General features: G+C 36.3%; 2 protein-coding genes across 3 annotated transcripts in view; both read right to left on the bottom strand.

Moving 5' to 3' along the window:
* Positions 1-6,718, bottom strand: part of LOC125319635 — a 40,998-nt gene extending 34,280 nt beyond the window's left edge. For both annotated transcript variants that reach the window (XM_048290996.1, XM_048290997.1), the window contains exon 1: positions 6,637-6,718. The gene's annotated coding sequence lies outside the window, so the exon portion shown is untranslated. The remainder of the gene's footprint in view (positions 1-6,636) is intronic.
* Positions 6,719-9,134: 2,416 nt separating this feature from the next.
* NUDT12 (nudix hydrolase 12) lies at positions 9,135-20,245 on the bottom strand. The gene is made up of 7 exons (XM_048290998.1): positions 19,940-20,245; positions 19,518-19,731; positions 16,164-16,756; positions 15,067-15,234; positions 14,031-14,144; positions 11,762-11,961; positions 9,135-10,508 (listed from the first exon to the last, which is right to left on the bottom strand). The coding sequence occupies exons 2-7, from the start codon at positions 19,721-19,723 to the stop codon at positions 10,398-10,400; spliced, it is 1,392 nt and encodes a 463-aa protein (XP_048146955.1). The 5' UTR covers positions 19,724-19,731; positions 19,940-20,245; the 3' UTR covers positions 9,135-10,397.
* Between the last annotated feature and the right edge of the window lie 340 nt (positions 20,246-20,585).

The following is a 20,585-nucleotide window of genomic DNA, read 5'->3' as shown; positions in this document are numbered from 1 at the left end:
CAAGACGCAGTCATTGCTACTTCTGAAAAATTTTAAGTTTGTGTGAGGCCCAAATGACTGAATATGCCAGTGTACATTCATTAGCTGGTTGCAAAATACAGGCATTCTCCTCTTCTCTTTGGAAGACACTGCAGGTAGGCTGTGAAAGTCTTGTATTTATTTCACAGCAGGCACTTTGGAATGTTTACATACTCAGTTTTCAGTAGGAAGCTATACCTCTCCTTTTTCCAGGAGTCTTTAGTCAAAGCTTGACGGACAGCCAAACTTGCCAACTGAGCTCTGTTCTCAGTAGGAAGAATGAGCTTAAAATCAAATACAAGGCTTTAAAGGACACAGAGGCAAGAACTATTTGTAGTGTAGGGTATGAGCAAGTGCCCATCAGTTCCAGATAAAAATCAGTATTATCTTAAAGAGTTACATATGCAAGTATGCTGTGAGTGGCAGCCTCATATTTAAGATGGCATATGTAAGATCTGCAGATTGATGCATATATTTATGACTTTAAGAACAACAATGTAACACAGATCCTTAATGTGATGGTTATGGTTGAGGTTTCAGTTGTATTTCATTAAGGTGCAACTGAGAAAATGTTTTTACTTCTAGGAATTCCCTCATTCAGCTTAAGGAAGATGCCCCACACTCAATTCCTTTCCCTTCTCTTTATCCTTTCCCTTCACCTTCTTGACCTTCATGGTTGTATTTCCAAAATACTTGCATTTGTTATACTACTTTTAATTGTTCCCTAGGAATTCAATTTTCATGTTTTTTTCCCCCTTTTCTATAGTCAGTAATGCAATGGTTAATCTCAATATAGGAAATGTGATTTCTAATTGTCACTGCTAAAATGCTGGTAAAAACTATCTGCAGATCAAAACCAGCTGTTTTACTTTAGTTTCTCTTTACATTTGATGGTTACTTTCACAGTTTTATGTACCACAGATTACTCTTTAAACAAATTCTGAATTTTACTGAATGCTGAATGCAACATTAAGCCAGAGACACAATTAATACATGAAGTGTTTAAGGTCTTACTTTTAGTGAAGAATTAATAGGCATGTCTGTAATCAGTTAGCAGTGGATTTGAATTATGATGGCTTTGAGGATAAGGTTCACATGGTTGAAGGTAAGATTGAAAAATAAAAAAACCCTAAAATACCAGAAAGAATCACTGCAAGAAGCTTGAATATGAAGGAGATAGAAAGCACTGTGGATCAGTTATAAAGAAAACCGTACTGATTTCAATTTCTCCTCATAGTTGAAGTGTCTGTTTTGCCAGGTTTTGTAATGGTAGAATATATTTCAACTTCACAGAAGGAATTTTGTATCCGAGATGATCAGTAGTTCTACTACTACTCAAATTTATGTGTATTTGGTGTCGTGGGATACTCAGAAAGTACTGAAGGTAGATAGCGTTGGTTGTCTGCATGACAGGGTTTTGGGAAATGATCTAATACCTCCTAAAATTTAAAAGTCTGAGCAGGCAGGTGAAATCATCAGTAGAAATAGCCACAGGTCACAGCTGTTTACAGAGGTAGGATTACAGATTTTGCTTTAATTTCGAAGATGATATTTATGATATAAGTTAACAGGATGATTAGTCTGTATTTTTTTTGTAATTTCTGTAATTGGTAGTAAGTAGATCAAAATTAAAATAATTATTTGCACTGTTCACTTATGATTAATTTCAACAGCTCTAATGATTTTATGATTAAGTCTATCAGCTCTTGGATATTAATTATAGTATTTACATACTATTTTTACTGTACCTGCAGTGTGTTAAATTGTTGATACCTTAAATTTCAAAAACTTTGTAAAGAATTTTTTTATGCGAATAGTTTTGCTGCCCATACTACATTTCTATATGTTAATTTATCCTTTCTTCTCTAAGGTCTACCACATCAGAAGAGGAGTCAGTTCTTCGCTTTTCATTTATTTTACCCATGCATTGTCTTTGTCTATTCTTCTTTCATTGGTCCTGGGGCTGAGATGTGCTCACAGAACTAGGAATCTTATCACCTTCAATCGTACTCACGAGACCTATTGACTTGAGCAAGGATTAGTTGAATGCATCAGGATTGCAGGATAAGACCTTGCCTTAAGGACTATTTTTTCCACTGCTGGAGACTAGCTGAACACTAGCCAAATTAGCTTAGCTGGGAATAGAGGCATTCAGCACTTGCCTGGATGGAAGCCAATGTCCATTGACATAGTTTTTTACATGATAGGTTATTCTTACTACAAAGATTAGTGCTTGGGTTAGCTCAGAATAAAAACATCCTCATTTTGAGTAAAAGATCACTCTAGAAATGTTTGTATTTATATTTATATCACACTATAAATACAGATAAAGCTCTGTCTAGAATGTGTTTGTTTTCATTGTTGATAACATCTGTAATGCTGTTTCCTTCAGGTTAATGCAGATGATGACAAGCTCTGTGATAATAAAAGCAAAAAAAAAAAAATCTGTAATAATGCCTTTGAGTTCATCTTGTTATGCAGGAAAAGTTGCCTCAGAACACTAACTGGAAGTATATTTGAAAACACAGGAGTTGTTTTACTTTTTGTTTATATATTTATATTATGGAGATCTTACGTGAAAATATGTGTGTTCTTTAGTTTTCTAAACAAACGTTCAGTGAACTTATAAAGATGAGACTCAGAAAAGATGAAGGAAAAAAAGAAAGGAAAATGTAGAGAATATATTTGCTAATGCTGAATTGGAATGGTGTGATGACACAATATATTTGTAAAATATTTAAAGTTCTTTCAGGATAATATAAATTATCATTTTAGAGTGTAAGTCTCTTTCTTCTAATTCAGTATCCTATGTTGTAGAAGGTTTTGCTATGAATATTTTCAGTGGCACCTCACTGAGTATTTCTCTACTGAATTCTACCGTGCTCACCGACTTTAGAATGATGTCACAGCATACCAAAACAAGCCTTTCTGAAATAAGAATATTTTACTTCTCTTTCCTTCTGTGTTTCAACAACATTAAACCCTTCTCATCTGTTTCCTCCCTTTGGATACAGAATCCTACTTTTTGTCCCTGTTGCCCTAGATGACCTAAATGACACTGTATTTCATTCTCATTTATTTCCATTATGTCTCTTTGTATTTCACAATATTCTTCTATTCCATACTAATCATTGCTTTGCCTTTGCTTCTCAAGTTACCAGCTATGTGTGGCCCAGTCTCTCATTGCTTAGCTCCACTCCTCTAATTACGAAAGTCTGAATTTTCTTGTGAATTATACAATCATAAAATGGCTTAGGCTGGAAGGGAGCTTAAAGATCATCTCATTGCAACACCTCTGCCATGGACAGGGACACCTTCCACTAGACCAGGTTGCTCAAAGCTCCATCCCCCTTGGCCTTGAACAACTCCACAGACGAGGCATCCCTAACTTCTCTGGGTGACCTGTTTCAGTGCCTCACAGTGAAGTAACTGACAGTTAAAATCATAGAAATTCTAAATAGAATTATCCAAAGCCATTTGAGATTCTCAAATATCTCTAGGCAAATGCTAAAGTTTACTACTTGATTTCTTCTTTTTATTCTCCATACTGATTGTGGTTTGTATACTCCTTACTTTAGTTTTCATACACTGGGGTAATGCCCCACAGATAATTTACAATGTCATTAGAATAAGTTGTGTAGGAGAATCTTGAGTTCCACACAGAGTTCGCAAAAAGGGCTCATTGATTTACCTTTTACTTATCTCATTGAAGTACATCTTATTGACATACCTTCTAGTTTTGCCTTTTTCTCTTTATGAAGCTTCAACTAGTATTTTATTTGAATAATTTCTAACACACATTTCTGAAGTACTGTAGAACATATTTTATGTCAAAGAACGTTTTTTAATGTCAAACACATACAAACTGTGTCATCAAAAATGCCTGTCTTAGCAGTGTTTCTCACTCTCTCCCTCAGCTGGAATGGATCTTATCTTCACTTGCTTATAGTTTCATCTACATATTTTCCTGAAAAGACTGGTCTTTAAAAAGGTGTCTGCAAAATGTCCAGGAAAAAGGAAGCGGGCAGCCATCTACAGGGACCGTAACAGTACCATATAGCACTTTGCAAAATTAATAAAAATGTGAACTGTATGTCTGCAAAGAATCAGGTTCCAATCAAATGGAACTCAGTAGATATATGGCAGTGTCCACTTGGCTCTGAGAACAGAGCATCCAGTTTTATGAAACACATAAAAACATGGGTCAGTGAAATCAATCTGCACCAGGTGTTGTACTGGGACCCATTGATCAACCATTTTATTTCATGAAATGTGCTGTGGCACTTCTAATAGAACACACCAAATCAGGATCCTCTTTTTTCAGATCATGAAAAGATTGCAAACACCAGTCAGTATTTCTTCAGTTCTGATTCAGAAGGAAGGTTACTGTCTAAACAACTAAGAATATCACTTATGCCATAAATCGGCATATTTAGGAAACCCAAACTCCACGTAATTAGATTCTGCATTATTTTTGACTTTTCTACAAGCAGAAACGGACAGAACACAAAGTGTTGAATAGATTTTGACACATCTTTTGAAAAGAAATAATAGGTATACTATTCTCTCCATTATGTTAAAGCTGTCTCCCTGCAGGCAGGGTACTCTTCACTTTAGATTTAGAAAATGCTACTACAGTAGCAGTCAGTCAAATGTTTTCAAGATTATTTTAACTCAGTACTGAGAATGCAAGTGCCAGCACAGTTGTAGTGAAATACAGATCAGCGATCATGGGCTGTATATACACAGGCATTTCTGCCTTTTTAGGGAGAAGTGAAGTCACAGGTTTCAGCTCTTAAATTCTGCGAAATTTTATGTAAAACTCATTTCCTGTAAAGCTGCTGCCTACTTATTAAGTAATCTTGCTTTTTGACTAATTATTTTGAGCTTTTTTAACAAAAGACGTATTAATGTATTAATAAAGATATGCATTTATTTCAGATGTTGGAGGTATTTAACTTCTGCGCCAACATTTTTCATTTTTACCTTCATTTAAAATGTACACTGCCTTATGCGGCAACAAACTAGTAGGTAGCCTCTGTGCTGTAAAAGCTCCATAAAACTTTCCATCATGATTTTAACACAAATAATGAATATTTCAACTTTATTGCAATGGATGTTCATATATTCATTATCATATAAGTAAAAACATATTTGTAAATAGAGAACAGAATTTGTTCTCTATTGATGCATTGTGCATTACATCCCTTTTCTACTGCATAAAATAACTTTTCTTCATCAGAAGCTCTGAAAACATATTTTAAAAATCACATAAACCGCCATTTCTGTTTACATTGTTGGACCTCTGCTATTCTTATTTTAGAGACCACAGGAAACCTCCTAAATTGGGTATTAGCGGGATTAGCCTGTTCATGTCAGTGAGTTTGTCATTCCGATATCTAGAGTGCTAGCTATGGAATTTGTGCTTTGTCAATACCAAAAATGACATCAAGTAAGGGAAATACCCTCCAGATGTGATGCAGTAATTGGTCATGAAATTTGCAGAAATCTCACTATAACACACAACCATTTTCAATAATGAAACGTAATTTCTATAGTCAAAGATGTTACTGTCAATGTAATACTATAATTCTTTCTCAGTATCTGAATTACTTCAGGTTTTTTTGAGCTTCAGAATTGCTCACCCATCTTAACAGAAACCAGGTAAATTCGAAGTATTTGATTATACATGAAAATCAGCTCACCAAAAAAACCCTGCACAGTAGGCGTACAGTATAACAATTTTCTTTGAAAACGAGGTAGTTTATTTTCAAAATGCCTGGGACTATAAAATACAAATTACAATTATGTATGAAAAATATTCCATTTCAAGGGAAATAAGGCCAAAATCCACCACCCTATCCTAACTTCTAGCGTTTGATTTCTGGTGTCCAAAATGGGGAAACTAAGACACCATATTTTCTGAACATGCAGTTTACAGGGTCACTTTCTCCAGATGAGCAATTTACACAGAATAAATAAGGAGTAATTTAGATTTAGAATGACAAAAGAATTTGAGATGCTTATTTCATTCACTCTTTTTTAGCTTTGGCAGAGGTCTTGAGAAAATACCTACATTTCTTAGCTGAATGCTGGAATGCTTCTCTCTTTAGAAAGAAATATGGACATACTTTACCAAAGGTAGCTCAGTTTGCAGGATGATGAAATAGTAGGAGAAAAAAAAAATTACTATCCAGGATTATTTAATTGCTGAAAAATGAATATGTAAGCTTCTCTACTCAACATTTAATATTCCTTCTTGACTGCTAATGCTGTAGTCTTATCACAGCACTCCTCGTATTCCAATGTGAAATACCGGTTGCAGAAAGACAGTACTTCTAACAAATGCAATTTCATTGAGAGAGGCTTTAATTTCCAAAATTATATACCATGAAATTTTAAGTACTTATATGCTAAAATAAGATAACCGATACAGTCTAAGGAATCAAATATCCATCTGAAAAATCTATCATTTAGGAAAACAGTCATATTTTCTCACTGTGAAAAAAATCTGCAGAATTCCCATATTTAGTAACAGCTATGATAAATTGTAACAATTAGTACCTACAGAATACTACCTAAAAGAGCCTAATTTTAAGAAAAAAAGTTTATACTTACCATTGCTACTAGCCAATATTGATTTTCCTCAGATGCCTGCTCTTACAGACTGTCTGTGAACAGTTTGCTTTTCTAAGCTCATGAAAGATGGGTTGGCCATCTTGCTAAGGCTTAATAGGGTAAGAAGTTCAAATTTTTTTTCTTTAGACTTACCCCCTTCTGTACCGTCAAACCCAGTCAGCAGTGATATGCAGTATATACATATCCTTCAAATCACTGAAGCAATAAAAGACTACCAGTTATTTAACTCTTTACAGCTAAAGCAGATAATAAAAGTAACAACTAAACTTACCCAGTGGCTACAAAATGTCAGCTTTGTCTGAAAAGTCTTAATCAATCAGATTACCTAATTAAAATTAAAGATAAAAGAGGGAGCAATGTTCACAGTCTTGTTCCACTTCTTTTTCTATTTCTGTCTGCTAAGCTCAGAATCTGATTAGTATATTTAATTCCATGAAGCATCATGACTAGTCTACCTTTAATCAGCCTGTTGACATCCACCCGTTTTTCCCTCACATGTTGTAGACTTCAAGGTAATCATTTATTGACTTGACAATGCTCCTGCACAAAACCTAATGTTCATATTATACAATCAACACTGGAATGATTCTATTTTTCACACATTTACATATATCCAGCACAAAAAATGAGTTAAAAGTAGTATGTTTATTGGGACAAATGCAAAGTTTGTAAAAATATCATAACCAGTGTTATATTTACGTAAAATGTCACTACATTGCATAAGATTACAGCTTCATCAGAAGTATCAATTTTTGGTTTGTGTTCAAAGACCTAATTATCTTTTCCTACTTCATTAAGCTACTATTTCTATTATTTGAAAATTATCATGAAAATAGATAAAATATGCAATATTTTCAAATTACATACTGAATAGAAGGTAATTCTCTTTAGCACAGCAGCAAACTGGGATAAAAGGCATCTCCATAATTTTCTGCCTTGTACATCTAATGTCATGAGTACTCTTTTTGGTCTGATACCATTGTAGAAGCAAAAGAGAAAAGAGAGAGATCATTATTACACAGTGCAGAAAAAACCACACTTTTTAGTGTTGTAAGTAACACTATTCTCTTTGCGTACCACATTAACTTTGTGGCAAGAAGCCTGCTTGCAAAGCTGCTGCTGTCTTTTGGATAAGTCGAACTACTGAGATCTTCTGGAGGTGTTGCCCATGCAATACTCCAGTCAGAACCACTACACTCTGTTTAATTGCTTCTAAATTTAATTTGGCACTTTCCTAAACCAGTCTAGTTGCAAGATAAGCACAGCATTTGGCTCTCGAATTTGACATTTCCTATGTAAACTGCAAACAGTAACTGTCATTCAGAAAATGTATCACTATTCAAATTAAAATTCAAACCTTGACCTACAAACAGGGCAAATTAATCAATGAAAAGCCAGGAAAAATCTTCCCTTAAATAGATTGCATTTATCAAAGTAGTTTTCTTGAACAGGAGAGACTTGTCTTCTTCCCTGCAAATGGTTCATCTATTGGTGAGGGAAAAATGAAATGAAAGCTTCAAAAGCTTTTTCAAAAGCCTGGCTTAGATTTTGAAAATGTATAAAGACTAAAAATTGTTGACACTCTTAAGCTACTAGATGTGAAAGATCATTAAAATATTATTCTCAAAATCAGAGATTATTCAGGTGTTGTTCCCTTTGTCGTATGATTCTTTTTCAGTTTTTCTTCAAGCAGGAAAGTAAAAATTTTCAATTTACTTACTAGCATTGTAATTGCAAGATATATACTGTTATACAGGTTCTCAAATAAAAAATTAGGCAGATTATTAACATCAGTATTGGTTATGGATACTGTGTTTGGAGTTTCACTGTTAGAAGTGCATCTCTATAGCAACTCCTCATAATTTTCTACAAAAAAAATTAGTATTCCAATGGGTTTTAGTCATGTACATTTAGTTACCTCAAAGTGATAAACTATCTATTTTTATGCTACCTATATTTGCTCTATGCTTTATCCTCCCTCTTCCATCTGCTCATTCTTGTTCATCTCTCTAAATGTAATCACCCCAGTAATAGTTGAAATGTCCTTTCATTGCTTAGCTTCCACTGTTCGCATACTTTCCAATGTTCTCCTCTACTTCATGAGCAACCTGCAACTAGACTTCGTTCTGTCCCACAATTTAAAAAAAAAGATTAATGCCACTGTTACCATGCAGTCCTGCTGGTACGTGTGGCCCACAACAGCTTTCCACAACTCTCCTTCTCTGTAAAAGCAATTTTTAAGGGAAGTGTATTGTTTCCTTCTCCTTTCCAGACAACTCAAGAGATAACCTGATTTTCTTTATTTGTAGGTATGGCTGAAACAAGGGAGAGAATGAAGCAACATGATATGCCAAATACTCCAAGTCTCTCAGGAATGCTTCTTGCTTTCAAGTATATTAGGCATTGCCTTACCAAAAAAACATGAAAACTGCTGAGCATAGTGTGACATGGATGGGAAAAAAAAAGAACAATCAGGATTTGTAGAACAGTTTTATTGATTCCAGATTGCTGAGAATTTTGGAAAAAATATGACATCATTCACTGTTAAAAACAATTTAAATTACTCCAAATAAACAAATTGCCATATAATAATAAGTTTATCACTGTAATTGCATTTTCCTCAGGTCATTTGCATTTCTTTTGGTATCACTGCAATGACTACAGAATATCAGACTATGAACTATTACATAATGAAATTAATAATAAACCAGTAGACTTTTATTTTCAAAATATCAACATTATCTTAAATAACTTGATAAATTAAAGCACAAATCTGAACTGTAGCATTAAATACACATAAATAAATAACATATTGCTTTCCCAGTCTTACAGCTGCAGTTAATATACTTATTTCAAGTGTAAGATTCTTAATAGCAGTAATAATCTTAGTATCTCTATTTCCATAAAGAACTTTGTGCATATTTTGAGATGATATGTCTTGTTCTTCCTCCTCCATTACTCCGTAATTTCATTTCTAATTATCAGAGAATGAAATGACTCACTGCCTAGTGTCAATAAGTACATTATTATCTTATAAAAACATTAATACTTAGGCTTTTGGGGATGGTTCTCCAAAATCTTTTTCACAAACAAAGTGTTGTGTTATACCTGTAAATTCAGACTGACATACCATTGGGTAAGTGCAGGCCAAATCAGAATGGATGAGTAAATGCTCTTCTTAGAGCATTAATGTAAATTAGGTTATTAATGTAAAAGATATGAAGTACCACATATTCACTATTTACATATGCTATTAACTTTAAAATGAATGTAGATTTTTATCACAGGTGAAATTTAAAGAATGGAGATAGGCAAAAATGAGAAAGAAATAATTAAGGCCAAACAGGAGGACGTAAGTAGAGAATTCAAACAGCAGGCAGGGTCAGACAGCCCTCTTTGTAATGCTGTGACTCCTTACAGTGGGGGAAGACCAAATCAAACATAAAAATTGTAAGAGCAAAAGGCACAGTAATTTCATTCTAGAACAAAATCCCAGCCTGTGCACAACAACATACTAATTCTACTAATTTGTTGCTTGCTTGCTTGGGATAATTACTGGGTTTTGTCCAAATCTAATTCAGGTCTGAAAACACCTAAAAAGATTTGCATAGTTTAGCTCTGGAACCAAAGTAAAGGCTCAGAAAGTCACATGGTTACACATTTGCTAGACAAACAATTCTAATTTATTCCTAATTAAGCATTCAATAGAAGAAGTAACTTAAAGAAATCAATTACTTGAATTAAAGATTAGCATTCATTCCAATCCAGTGTTTTATCAACTGGTGTGCAATAGCTCGACTTGGTGGTACAAAGAAAGAACGCTGGTTTCCTTTAATAAGAACTTCCACGACCTGCAGTAAAACCAGATTTTTTTATCTTTAGAAGATAGTATTATAAACTATATAGAATTTAACATTGTATTAATGCAGAAATTATTTTCCTATAATGATCCATCAGTCTAATATTGCTAATAAAGAGCTACTAAGAAATTCTCCAAGGTAGATGCAGAGAAAGTCCCACACAGTGTGAATTATGACATTTTTGAGCTTAATGTGCCCCAAAGCATACCTTGTTGCTAACAGAACTGTGGAGACGGCTAGTATACTATTTAGGGTTTTTGTGAAGCCTGTTTATGGCAAGGACCACCAGATGGTGCTCTATACTGTGACAAAAATAATTCTTTTATTTTTACATGTAGTGCCAAAGGAGATGTGTTTTCTTGGTTTTCTGAAGCAGTTGCAAGTAGCATGGCAATACACTTTCAGTACATTTCCAAGGTATATTATTTCCAGCTCTACACCAACTTGCATGTGACTAGCTGCATTCAGAACTCTTATTATTTAAAATAATGCTCCCAGTGTTAACAGAAACACACTGAGATTGTAGGTGACTAACTTTGCATTCAAGCTGACTTACAGTCAAAACACTTGAAACTGCTAGGCAGAAGTTCAGTGTTATTAAGAGCTTAGCTCCTAAGCCACCTGTGGGAAAACCTATGAAAACTAAGTTGTGAAAACAATCTTTCCTTCTACTCATGAACTGAAATACTTCTTTCTGTGAAAGTCTTTCCTGCCTCTCTTTTATTTGACTATATTTTAACTACTGTGTGTAGGATTTCCTATTAATGCACAGTAAGCTGCATTTAATACCAGAGTATTAAAACAGCACATGAAAAAAGATGTTCAAACAAATGAATTCCCAGAGTCCTTACCTTAACTTCCACCCTCACAGCAAATCTGGTAGCATGCTTGTTTGTAGAAACTGTGATGAATAATGCTATTAAATACTACTTCGGGATGAAAACCACAGCCTTGCTAAGGAAATGGGTTAAAATAACTTGGCTATCTCCCAAAAGGGAAAGGTGAAAAGCAAACTGGCAAAAATGTCATAAAATGAGCTTGCAAGTAACTCAGACATTACCGTGAGTATCTGTTTTTCTCTGGTTGTGTCTAACCTACAACCACAATATAATGCAACTTAGTATGATAAAATGAAGAGTATACATGCTCATTCGACTTGCTGGAAAAGCAAGTGTCTGTTGTATGCCAGAACCAATACAGTCACAGACTAATTAACAGAAGAAGAAAATGAAATTGAACTTTACCTGTTCTCTAGTGAACCAGCGGGCATCCTCTATTTCATTCTTGTCAACTTTAATTTCTGTGGACACTGCAACAGCTAAGCAGCCAATCATTAAGGAGGAGGGCATTGGCCATGGCTGACAAGAGACGTACTGAACATGGCCAACTTTGACTCCAGCCTCCTCCTCTACTTCTCTTCGAACAGCATCTTCTATGGTTTCACCTGATCGAAAAAAAAAAGGGCAAAGAACAAGCAGCTGATGAAAATACTCCAAGCAATGATCACATCCTGTGCTTTGAACCGACTCAAAAGATTTGAAACTGCCCAAGGCAATTATCCATAAAGATCTAGTTCACAGATCAGAGCAAAGACCTCAGCACACAACACAAAAGTCTAATAAGGTAAAACCAGCCACCAAAGCAAAATGGAACTTTGAAAATAAAGTGTAGTAATTTCTCCATAATAATATTTATTTCCTGAATTGATAATTCATCATACACACAAACCATTATTACTATACCTAAAATGTCAAAAATTAGGTAGAAAATACATCATTCCTATAATTATTCTTGAAACATTGATCTGTTCATTTGTAACTGTGTTAATTTCTGGATTTTCAGTATAATTGTAACAGCATGTACTACAACTTGAAAAATCAGTATTTAAAATAGTAAGAAAACAGATATTTAGAATTCTTGCTCCCATTTCTGCAGTGTATTCTTCCCTTTGCCTAACTCATCCTTCATTGTCTTAACAGATGCAGACAATACTGTAAATTGAAACTGCAATAGAAAGCTTTGCTTCCATATCCACAGGAAACTGTGGATGTATGTGTGTGGAATGCTGATGGTCACAGGTCTACAGATGCACACATGTACTGTGCTGTAACCACTGATTAAAGGGTCATTAAAGGACACAGTCCATCCATCAGAATAAAACATCTTGACTTCTTTCAAATGATACCTGAATAAACTTGTTCGTGCTGTCACTATATGTCAACCTGCACACATTTACTGAATATATTTATACACTATAATTTCACTGGTGATTAAGACGTATTCCCAATATAAGAATGTTTTACAAGTTGTTCTGCAGGTACTTATAATTAATTTCAACTATTATTGCTTGACATAGCTATTGAAATATCTCTACCTTTCCTTCAGAATGACATAATTTCTATGTTGGAGAGGATGAAAGTTTGGTAAGAAAGTTTCACAGGTATGTAGGCTTGGCAGAAAGATCTCTGAATGTAGAAACTGGGGATGAGGTAGAAATGAAAGCAAGTTTTGATAGAGAGTAAAAGATGTTTTGCTGAAACAGTGATCACTGAGTAACTGAGAAGGCAAAGGTTGGAGATGAGTTGGAAGGAGATTTTTAGGAGTAGGACAAAGGTATGTGACTACAAACAAAGACATGTTTTTCACCAAGTAAATAAGTCTCAAGAAGAGCATAAGTCAATAGAAAACATGTCTTTACCAAAAAGAAAGATACGGCAGGCAAACAAGAAATGTTGATGTAGCAAGAAGAAGAAAGGTCTGAGAATTTTCCACTGTAAGCTTAAATTGTAACTTACTTACTCTTGTGATTGGATAATAATGACTGTAATATGGTGATGGTAGTGGCTATGATAGGCTATAGGCAAATGTAAAGGTATGGTGTATGGTGCTTATTGGTTGTCATGTATTAAGATACTCAGCAAAGAAAAGTATAAAATGCTTTGTAACTTGAACAGCGGGTGGCTTCAGGTATGCCTACAGCTGGAGCTGGCAGCTGTAGGGCTGGCTCTGGATACCCACTCTCTGAAATGCTGTAACTTCGCCTATGCAAGAAACAGCTTTCAAGAGAGCCGCGTGAAGTCCAGACATCCTTCGTGAACCTTTCTCCTATATTTCTACTCATCTTCCATATAATCAATCAGGCCCTAAACAAATAAGCATATCCTTAATTTTATGTTAACTTTAAGTTACACTTTAACATCTACTTTTCCTATGCTAAAATCCTTTGCTAAGTATCACCAGCCAAGGTGACAAGATTTAAATTTTTTTTCCTTGTAAGTAGTGATTTAAGACATGATATGGAAACCATGTAAATATTTTAATTAAAAAAATATTTTATGTAATTTTTTGTAATAAATCAGAAGCTGCAAAATACAGAATAAGCATATTTATTACAACAACTCATCTATCAGGAAGCAAAAATTAATTCGACATAACACAAAATATATGTCTCGGTAAAGGTACAATACTGTTATTGAGAAAATACATTTGGTAAAGGAAAATGAAATTACTCACCAGGTTCTACAAATCCAGCAAGGCAAGTAAACATTCCTGGGGGAAACCTCTTCTGCCTTCCTAAAAGGCAGTGGTTCCCATCTGGATGGATGACTTGCATTATCACGACAGGATCTGCAAAGGACATGAAAACAATATATTTTGACATTTGAGGGACAGTAAAAACTTCCAGTCTATTCCATACCAATGCACATAAAGACAAAAATGATATTGAAATCATAATTGTGTGCATGCCTAGAGTAAGCTGTTATTTCTTTTCACTTTGCGGTTACTCTCCATGCAAGGTATCTCTTTATCTTGTTGTGCAACATACATGCTTAGCAGCAGCAGTTTACTAACCAAGGATTGGAATGCAGGACAGAAATTACCTGTGACCAAAGCACACAATCTGCTAAGAGTCTCAGCAGCACCAACCTAGCTATGCATCCAGCATAATAGTTTCTGCAGCAAACTAATTTATTATCACCTTCTCTTCACCACAGAGGTCTGAAGAATGTATTTTTGACTAAACACCAAAAAAGTAGACACTTTGGTGACAATGCAAATACTGACTAAATACCGACTACTTTCCACCTTGCTATCAGTTTCTCATATGATGTTGCACCTTGACAAACTTCCTCACTTCTGGTCATTGTATCTTTTTCTAACTTAATATTTTCTCCTATTGGTCTAATCAACCCTGTCAACTTGACATCTTTTCCCCTTTTTATTGTCATCTAGTTTTAAGTATGTATCTAGTTTTAAATATGACCCTTTGTACTGCTGATATCTCATTTATACTGTTGGAATTCCTAACTGATATTACTTGTTGCAATAAGGTTTGCAGCAATTCTGTGTCACAGACTAGTGCAAGAAAGAGAAGCCTGAAAGCCTGAACTACTTAGTGCTAAACAGAGCTGAGACACAGATAGTCTGTGGAGAAAAAAATATGTAAGACCTAGGACAGAAGTAAGCAGCTGAAATAACTAGAAAATAAATTGATTTACATGCATACAATAAGAATACAAACAGGCCCGTTTTGAGTGAGTATTCTCACCAACTCTTGGATATGATGTGTTGTAAACTCCTTGGAGACTGGGACAATCTTCTTTTAAGCAAGTTTTCTTGTAACCTCCTTCTTCAATCTTGGTTGCACTCCCACATGTTGGGCAGAATCGGTAGTGGTTGTGCCATGCTAGAACAGATCTCGCCTGGGCTATTACTCCTTTAAAACAATACATTGAAAATGCACAAAATCAAATACTAATTAATGTTAAGTTTTTAACAGCATAGAAAAAGCAAATAGTGAAGTTTAACATAAAAAAATCAAAGTAAGAGTGTGGTTTGAATCATAATCATGGCTACAAGAGAAATTGAGCAATATGAGTTATGCATACCTTTTTCTTTGCAGCACAGCAAATGCAATAGAACATGGTATTAAATAGCTACAGGGCAATTTACGCATTCAGAAACAAATTCATCCAGATCAGTATACCCTGTTTCTCACAAAAATCACTTTGTCTAGGCAAAGTGCCAAAATTATATGTTATCAAGTCTTTTCCAGATAATCATTTTAGGGCTACTGCAGGTATTGACATAATAATGCACTGTTCCATTTAAACTTAAGGTGCAAGTCAAGCTTTCCCTTTATCCTTATGTAAAAGCAAAACTGCTACAACAGCAGTCATTACCAACATCTGTTGTCCATACTAACACTAATTCACTTTGTGATCCTGACTTTTCAACACTTCCGTGTCAAATAAGTATTCAACACACTGTTATAAAGGACTTAGGTTCTCATTTATTGTAATGAAAAACTCAGTAATCACAGATTTTTTTCCTTTTTTTCATGTTAATAATGTTCATGCATGAATATTTAAATAGTACTATTTAAAACCCATGATGATCAATACATTTTAAAGTCTAATATTGTCATTGCAGAAATTAGTCCTTTGCAAATACACATGTTCTTACATACAAAATTCTTCACGGAACCACTAAAAGGCTTTTAAAAATCAAAATATTTCTAAAGCCACTGAAAATACACGATTTCTTTGCAGTGGTTTGTCTTTTCTTTGAATTATACCTCAAGAAATATCGAAGTGTATCTTTCTGATTACACATTTTGTACTTGCTGCATTTTATGCATCTTACCAGCTTCTTTTTCAGGTAGCTGCAGTAGTGCTGGCATTGGCGGGTGAAGAAAGTAATAGGCCTCATGCTTCTGTTTAAATTTTTCAGCAGAAGCAGAATCTATGCTAAGAGCAAACCAAGCAACTAACCCATCTTCATCTTCTTGCAGAACTTTCCCATTGCAAGCAGCCATCAGGGTCATGTCAAATTGAAGTTCAACTCCAAGAAAAATCAAGGTACATTCTTCAGTTTGGTTCATACACTGTTCCACATCCTTCCAGTACAGCCTGCAAAGCTTTACTTCTGGTTGCTGCGAGCTCTCTCTTCCCCCACCCAAAGTAACCAAGGGACTTAGGTTTGAGAAGAGGATGTATACTGTAGCTGGATGGCACTGTTTTTTACTTAGCCACTTGGAATCTGTTCTTTTATCACTCCTTCTGTCCAGAAGCGTCATTCCGAAATAATTTTCATATTCTTTCACACCATTTGACAAAAAACTAGGCTTCTGATCACCTTTCACATTAGCCAACAAATTAGCTATGTGTTTGTGCCCCCAAAATTTAGCGATGTCCAGAGCTGTCTGCCTTGATTTATTAACGATGGACCTGTCACACCTAAAGAAACAGGAAAGAGCTGAGGTTACCAGAGTAAATAAGTTTAGGAAAGCTCCTGATGCTGTATTATTCTTAATTACAGCATATACATCTGACACTATTAAGGTACAAGAACTTCTAGACGCTGTCTAAACTGGGTAATCTTTGGGCCCCGTGGTAATGAAATACAATTTTACTTCTTTTGCTAAGGCTGTAGTTCACATTTTTGTTGATCCTTTCCAGATTATCATTCACCAAAATTCATGCAGTAGCCCAAAAGCAATGAATTAATTAAAATTCCACACACTGTATAATTTAAGAAAAGGCTCAAAAATAGAGCTTTGAAAGTCAGGCTACAGTTCTGTTCCTCATAACCAGTAATCAAAATGGAAAAAAAAAAAAAAAAAAAAAAGGCAGCCTAACAAATATCACTTTCTACAAGCTACTGGAAGCAGCAACAAAACATTCACAATAAAATATTTTATTAAGGTTAATTGGCTTGTTCAGTCTGAAGAAAAGAAGACTGAGGAGAGACCTCACTGGGGTCTCCAACACCTTCATGAGGGAAAGTAGAGGGGCAGGTACCGATCAGTTCACTCTGCTGACCAGTGAGAGGACATGAAGCCAGAGTTCAAGGAGTGTTTAGACCACACTCTCAGGCACATAGGTGGGCACATAGTGGGATTCTTGGGATGTCCTGCACAGTTGCAGGAGTTGATCCTCATGGGTCCCTTCTAACTCAGGATATTCGATGATTTACCATAAAATTAGAATCAAGAATACAGCCTCATGTGTGTAAAGTGAAACAGATGAGGGAACATTGCCTCATGATATGTATTGTAAATACTAAAGACAAAAAGAAACCCAAACCTGAAATAAATTGAGGTTGATTGGGAGCTCAAAATAACACACTTTCATTTTTTGCTAATCTTAAATTGGTAGGTAAAACAGAAATGTCACTGTAAGCTACAAATTATGTAATATGTACTAGACTCATCAGTTAAAACAAGAAGACGCCAGTAAATATTAATATTGCTGATACACAGGTAACTATACCACAAGCAAGACCATTTTGAGATTTTATATTAAACTCGGTAGTTTTTGAGGGAATTTGAGTATAGTTTAGACAACTACTCAAAACTTAATTACAAGTTTTTGGTGCTAAAGAAACTTCTTTCATGACCAGTCACAGGACTCAAGGGAATGGCATGAAGCTCTCTCAGAGGAGGTTTAGGTTGGCTATCAGGAAAATGTTCTTTACCGAGAGGGTGGTTGGGCACTGGAACAGGCTCCCCAGGGAAGTGCTCACAGCCTGACAGAGTTCAAAAAGCATTTGAACAACACTCTCAGGCACATGGTGTGACTCTTGGGGCTGTGATGTGCAGGACTATGGGGTGGACTTGATCCTTGTGGGTCCCTTTCAACTTAGGATATTCTATGATTCTATAATTCTGTAATAAAAAAAACAACTGACTAGATTTCCAGGACTATTCTCTGTAATATTATGAAATATTATCTTCATAGACATTCATGTTTATATAACCAGCAACTGTAATTGTCAAAATAATTATTCTAAGCATTAACTAAAATGAGGCCAATGAGGCCACAGCAACATCTCAAGATTCAGTTGCCTAAGAGAGCAAACATGAAGAGGACATTTAAAAGTGATAGTCACTTTTTTTTAATGAAAAGCGAAACTTCAAAAACTGTTATCCTATTTACCAATTGATAAATCAAAGGATTCCTCAATACACAAAATCTGGCACTGACATACTCCTCTACATACTAGAATGTACTGATTTATAGTACAAACCAGTGGTTCATCTAATGCCCCATTCTGAGCCCCAGAAGAAGCCACCAGACTTGGGCAGAACTGAAAAAAATAACAAAAATGGGTGGGATGATTACTGGAAGCTGCAGAATGCTATGCCTGAAGTTACTCATTAACTACCGAATGAACTAAACTTGCTTGTTTCTGTAATTTGGAGTGCAGAAAGGAACAGCCTGAGCTTGATTAAACTCAGTTGAGCCACATTTGATTCTACCTTAGTTTTGAAATATTTTCCATTTGAAGTATTTCTATCTCGACTTTATTCAGGCTTGACATGCATCTTCTTTGGGGTCTCAAGAAGAACAGCATTCTTTGCATTTCTGAGTGTCTTGAAACACTAGAACTAACACAGATGACTTGAAAATAGGAGGTTTTTGACAAGCAATGAACATACTTGGTGCCATGCCAACTGAAGAAAATAATGTTGACATGGTCAAGGAAGAAGTAGGAAGTGTATTGTCCAAAACCTAAGATTCAACTGAAACGTATCAATCAGTAACTTTGGAAGGGGAGAGTCTGTCATGTCCTACTGAAGAGTCAACAAACATTCTACACTAAAAAAAGATTCAAGTGGATTACAAATCAAGTTCAGAGAAAAAATTTTAAGTGGAACAATCAAATACACCAAATTTATATTCAATACAGTGGTTGGAATGGGGTGCAAACTTACGTCTATTCTGTTGGCCTCTGTGAGGAGTGACAGCATATCCTTGAATATCAAAGGAGTAACTTTAGAGACGCTCGTAACTTTTAGACTTTCTTAGCAAATATGAAAAGCAGGATGCAAGAGCAGAACCCAATTATAAACTGACAGAGAATACATTTTCCTGAGTTTTAGCCCTTAAAATTCTACCACTATCTGGTAAATTTACTTCTCTGAAACAAAACTGATAGGGGCAAAAAGGGGGGTGCAAAATAAAACTCTTGAATGGGGTCTACTAAACAGCTTACCCTTCTTGAAGAAGAACCTGCACAACCTCGAGGTGTCCATTTCTGGCACCGTACATGAGGGCTGTCCAGCCATTCCGTGCGGCCGCATTTACCAGGGACGGGGAGCGCCTGAGCAGCACCTTCAGCCTGGCTGCGTCTCCAGCAGCAGCAAAGTCATGCAGCTGAGAAACCATGTCCTGATGCAGGTTCTTTTCAAAGTCAGTCATTGTGCCCACTAAGTTTTAAAAAAAGAAAATAAAAATGCCTGAGGGCATACCCACCACTACTAAAACGATTTCAGTAAAAGACCGAACTTTAATGCTGTACAGACAATCAATATTATCACCGAAAATACGACACAACAAATTCTTGTGATTGGTGTGATTTGGTTATTCCAAACCGAATCTTTGTCCCACCCATCTCCAAACATAGTGAAACTTTACCTTAACAATCAAATCCAGTTTTAAAGAGGCTTAAGCACCAAAAGATTTCACTATGGAGATGAAGATTCTTCTGAGTGTGAAAAATACGTGGCGGTTTCTAGGACCGAACGCACACACAGAGACACAGACACGCAGAGACACACACACGCTGCTGCTGGGACCGCTGCGCCAAACAGCGACAGCTCCTACTCCCTCAGCACCCGCTCCGTTCTCTTCCCCAGGGCCGCGATCCGGCCTCAACAGCGAAGCCCCGTCCCCGTGCGCGCTCCCGCCGCGGGCCGCCAGGCCCCGTGCGCGCTCCCGCCGCGCCCGGTAGCGCTGCAGGGGAAGCACCGCCCGGGCGCGAGCCCGAGAGAGGCCAAACGGGGCCGAGCGGGGCCGAGCGCGATTGCCCCGCCTCGCTGCTGAGGCGGGGGCCGGGCCTGAGAGTCTGCGGGGGTGGAATCATCGGCTGTTCCCCGGGGCGCCGCTGCCGGCCGGGCCGGGGCGCTGGATAGGTTAAAGGGCAAACGTGCCTGTCGGCCAGGCAGGAATCTCCGTGGTTATGGGGAAGCTGTCAGGTTGGTTTTCAGCAGTGCTTCCCCGCGCTAGCAGAAGGCAAGCGTCGGTGGCAATAGAATGCGGAAGTAGTTGTGAGAAAGGTGGA

This window comes from Corvus hawaiiensis, chromosome Z, assembly GCF_020740725.1.
Source record: "Corvus hawaiiensis isolate bCorHaw1 chromosome Z, bCorHaw1.pri.cur, whole genome shotgun sequence".
In the NCBI taxonomy this organism is placed as follows: domain Eukaryota; kingdom Metazoa; phylum Chordata; class Aves; order Passeriformes; family Corvidae; genus Corvus; species Corvus hawaiiensis.
Note: the sequence above shows the minus strand (reverse complement) of the source record. Positions and strands in the feature narration are given on the sequence as shown.

Coding starts and splice junctions, on each gene's coding strand:
- NUDT12 (XM_048290998.1), bottom strand. CDS start 19,723: ATGACTGACTTTGAAAAGAACCTGCATCAGGACATGGTTTCTCAGCTG. Junction 15,235..16,163: donor GCTACCTGAAAAAGAAGCTG/GTAAGATGCATA, acceptor ATTGTTTTAAAG/GAGTAATAGCCCAGGCGAGA. Junction 11,962..14,030: donor TGCTGGATTTGTAGAACCTG/GTGAGTAATTTC, acceptor TTTTTCGATCAG/GTGAAACCATAGAAGATGCT.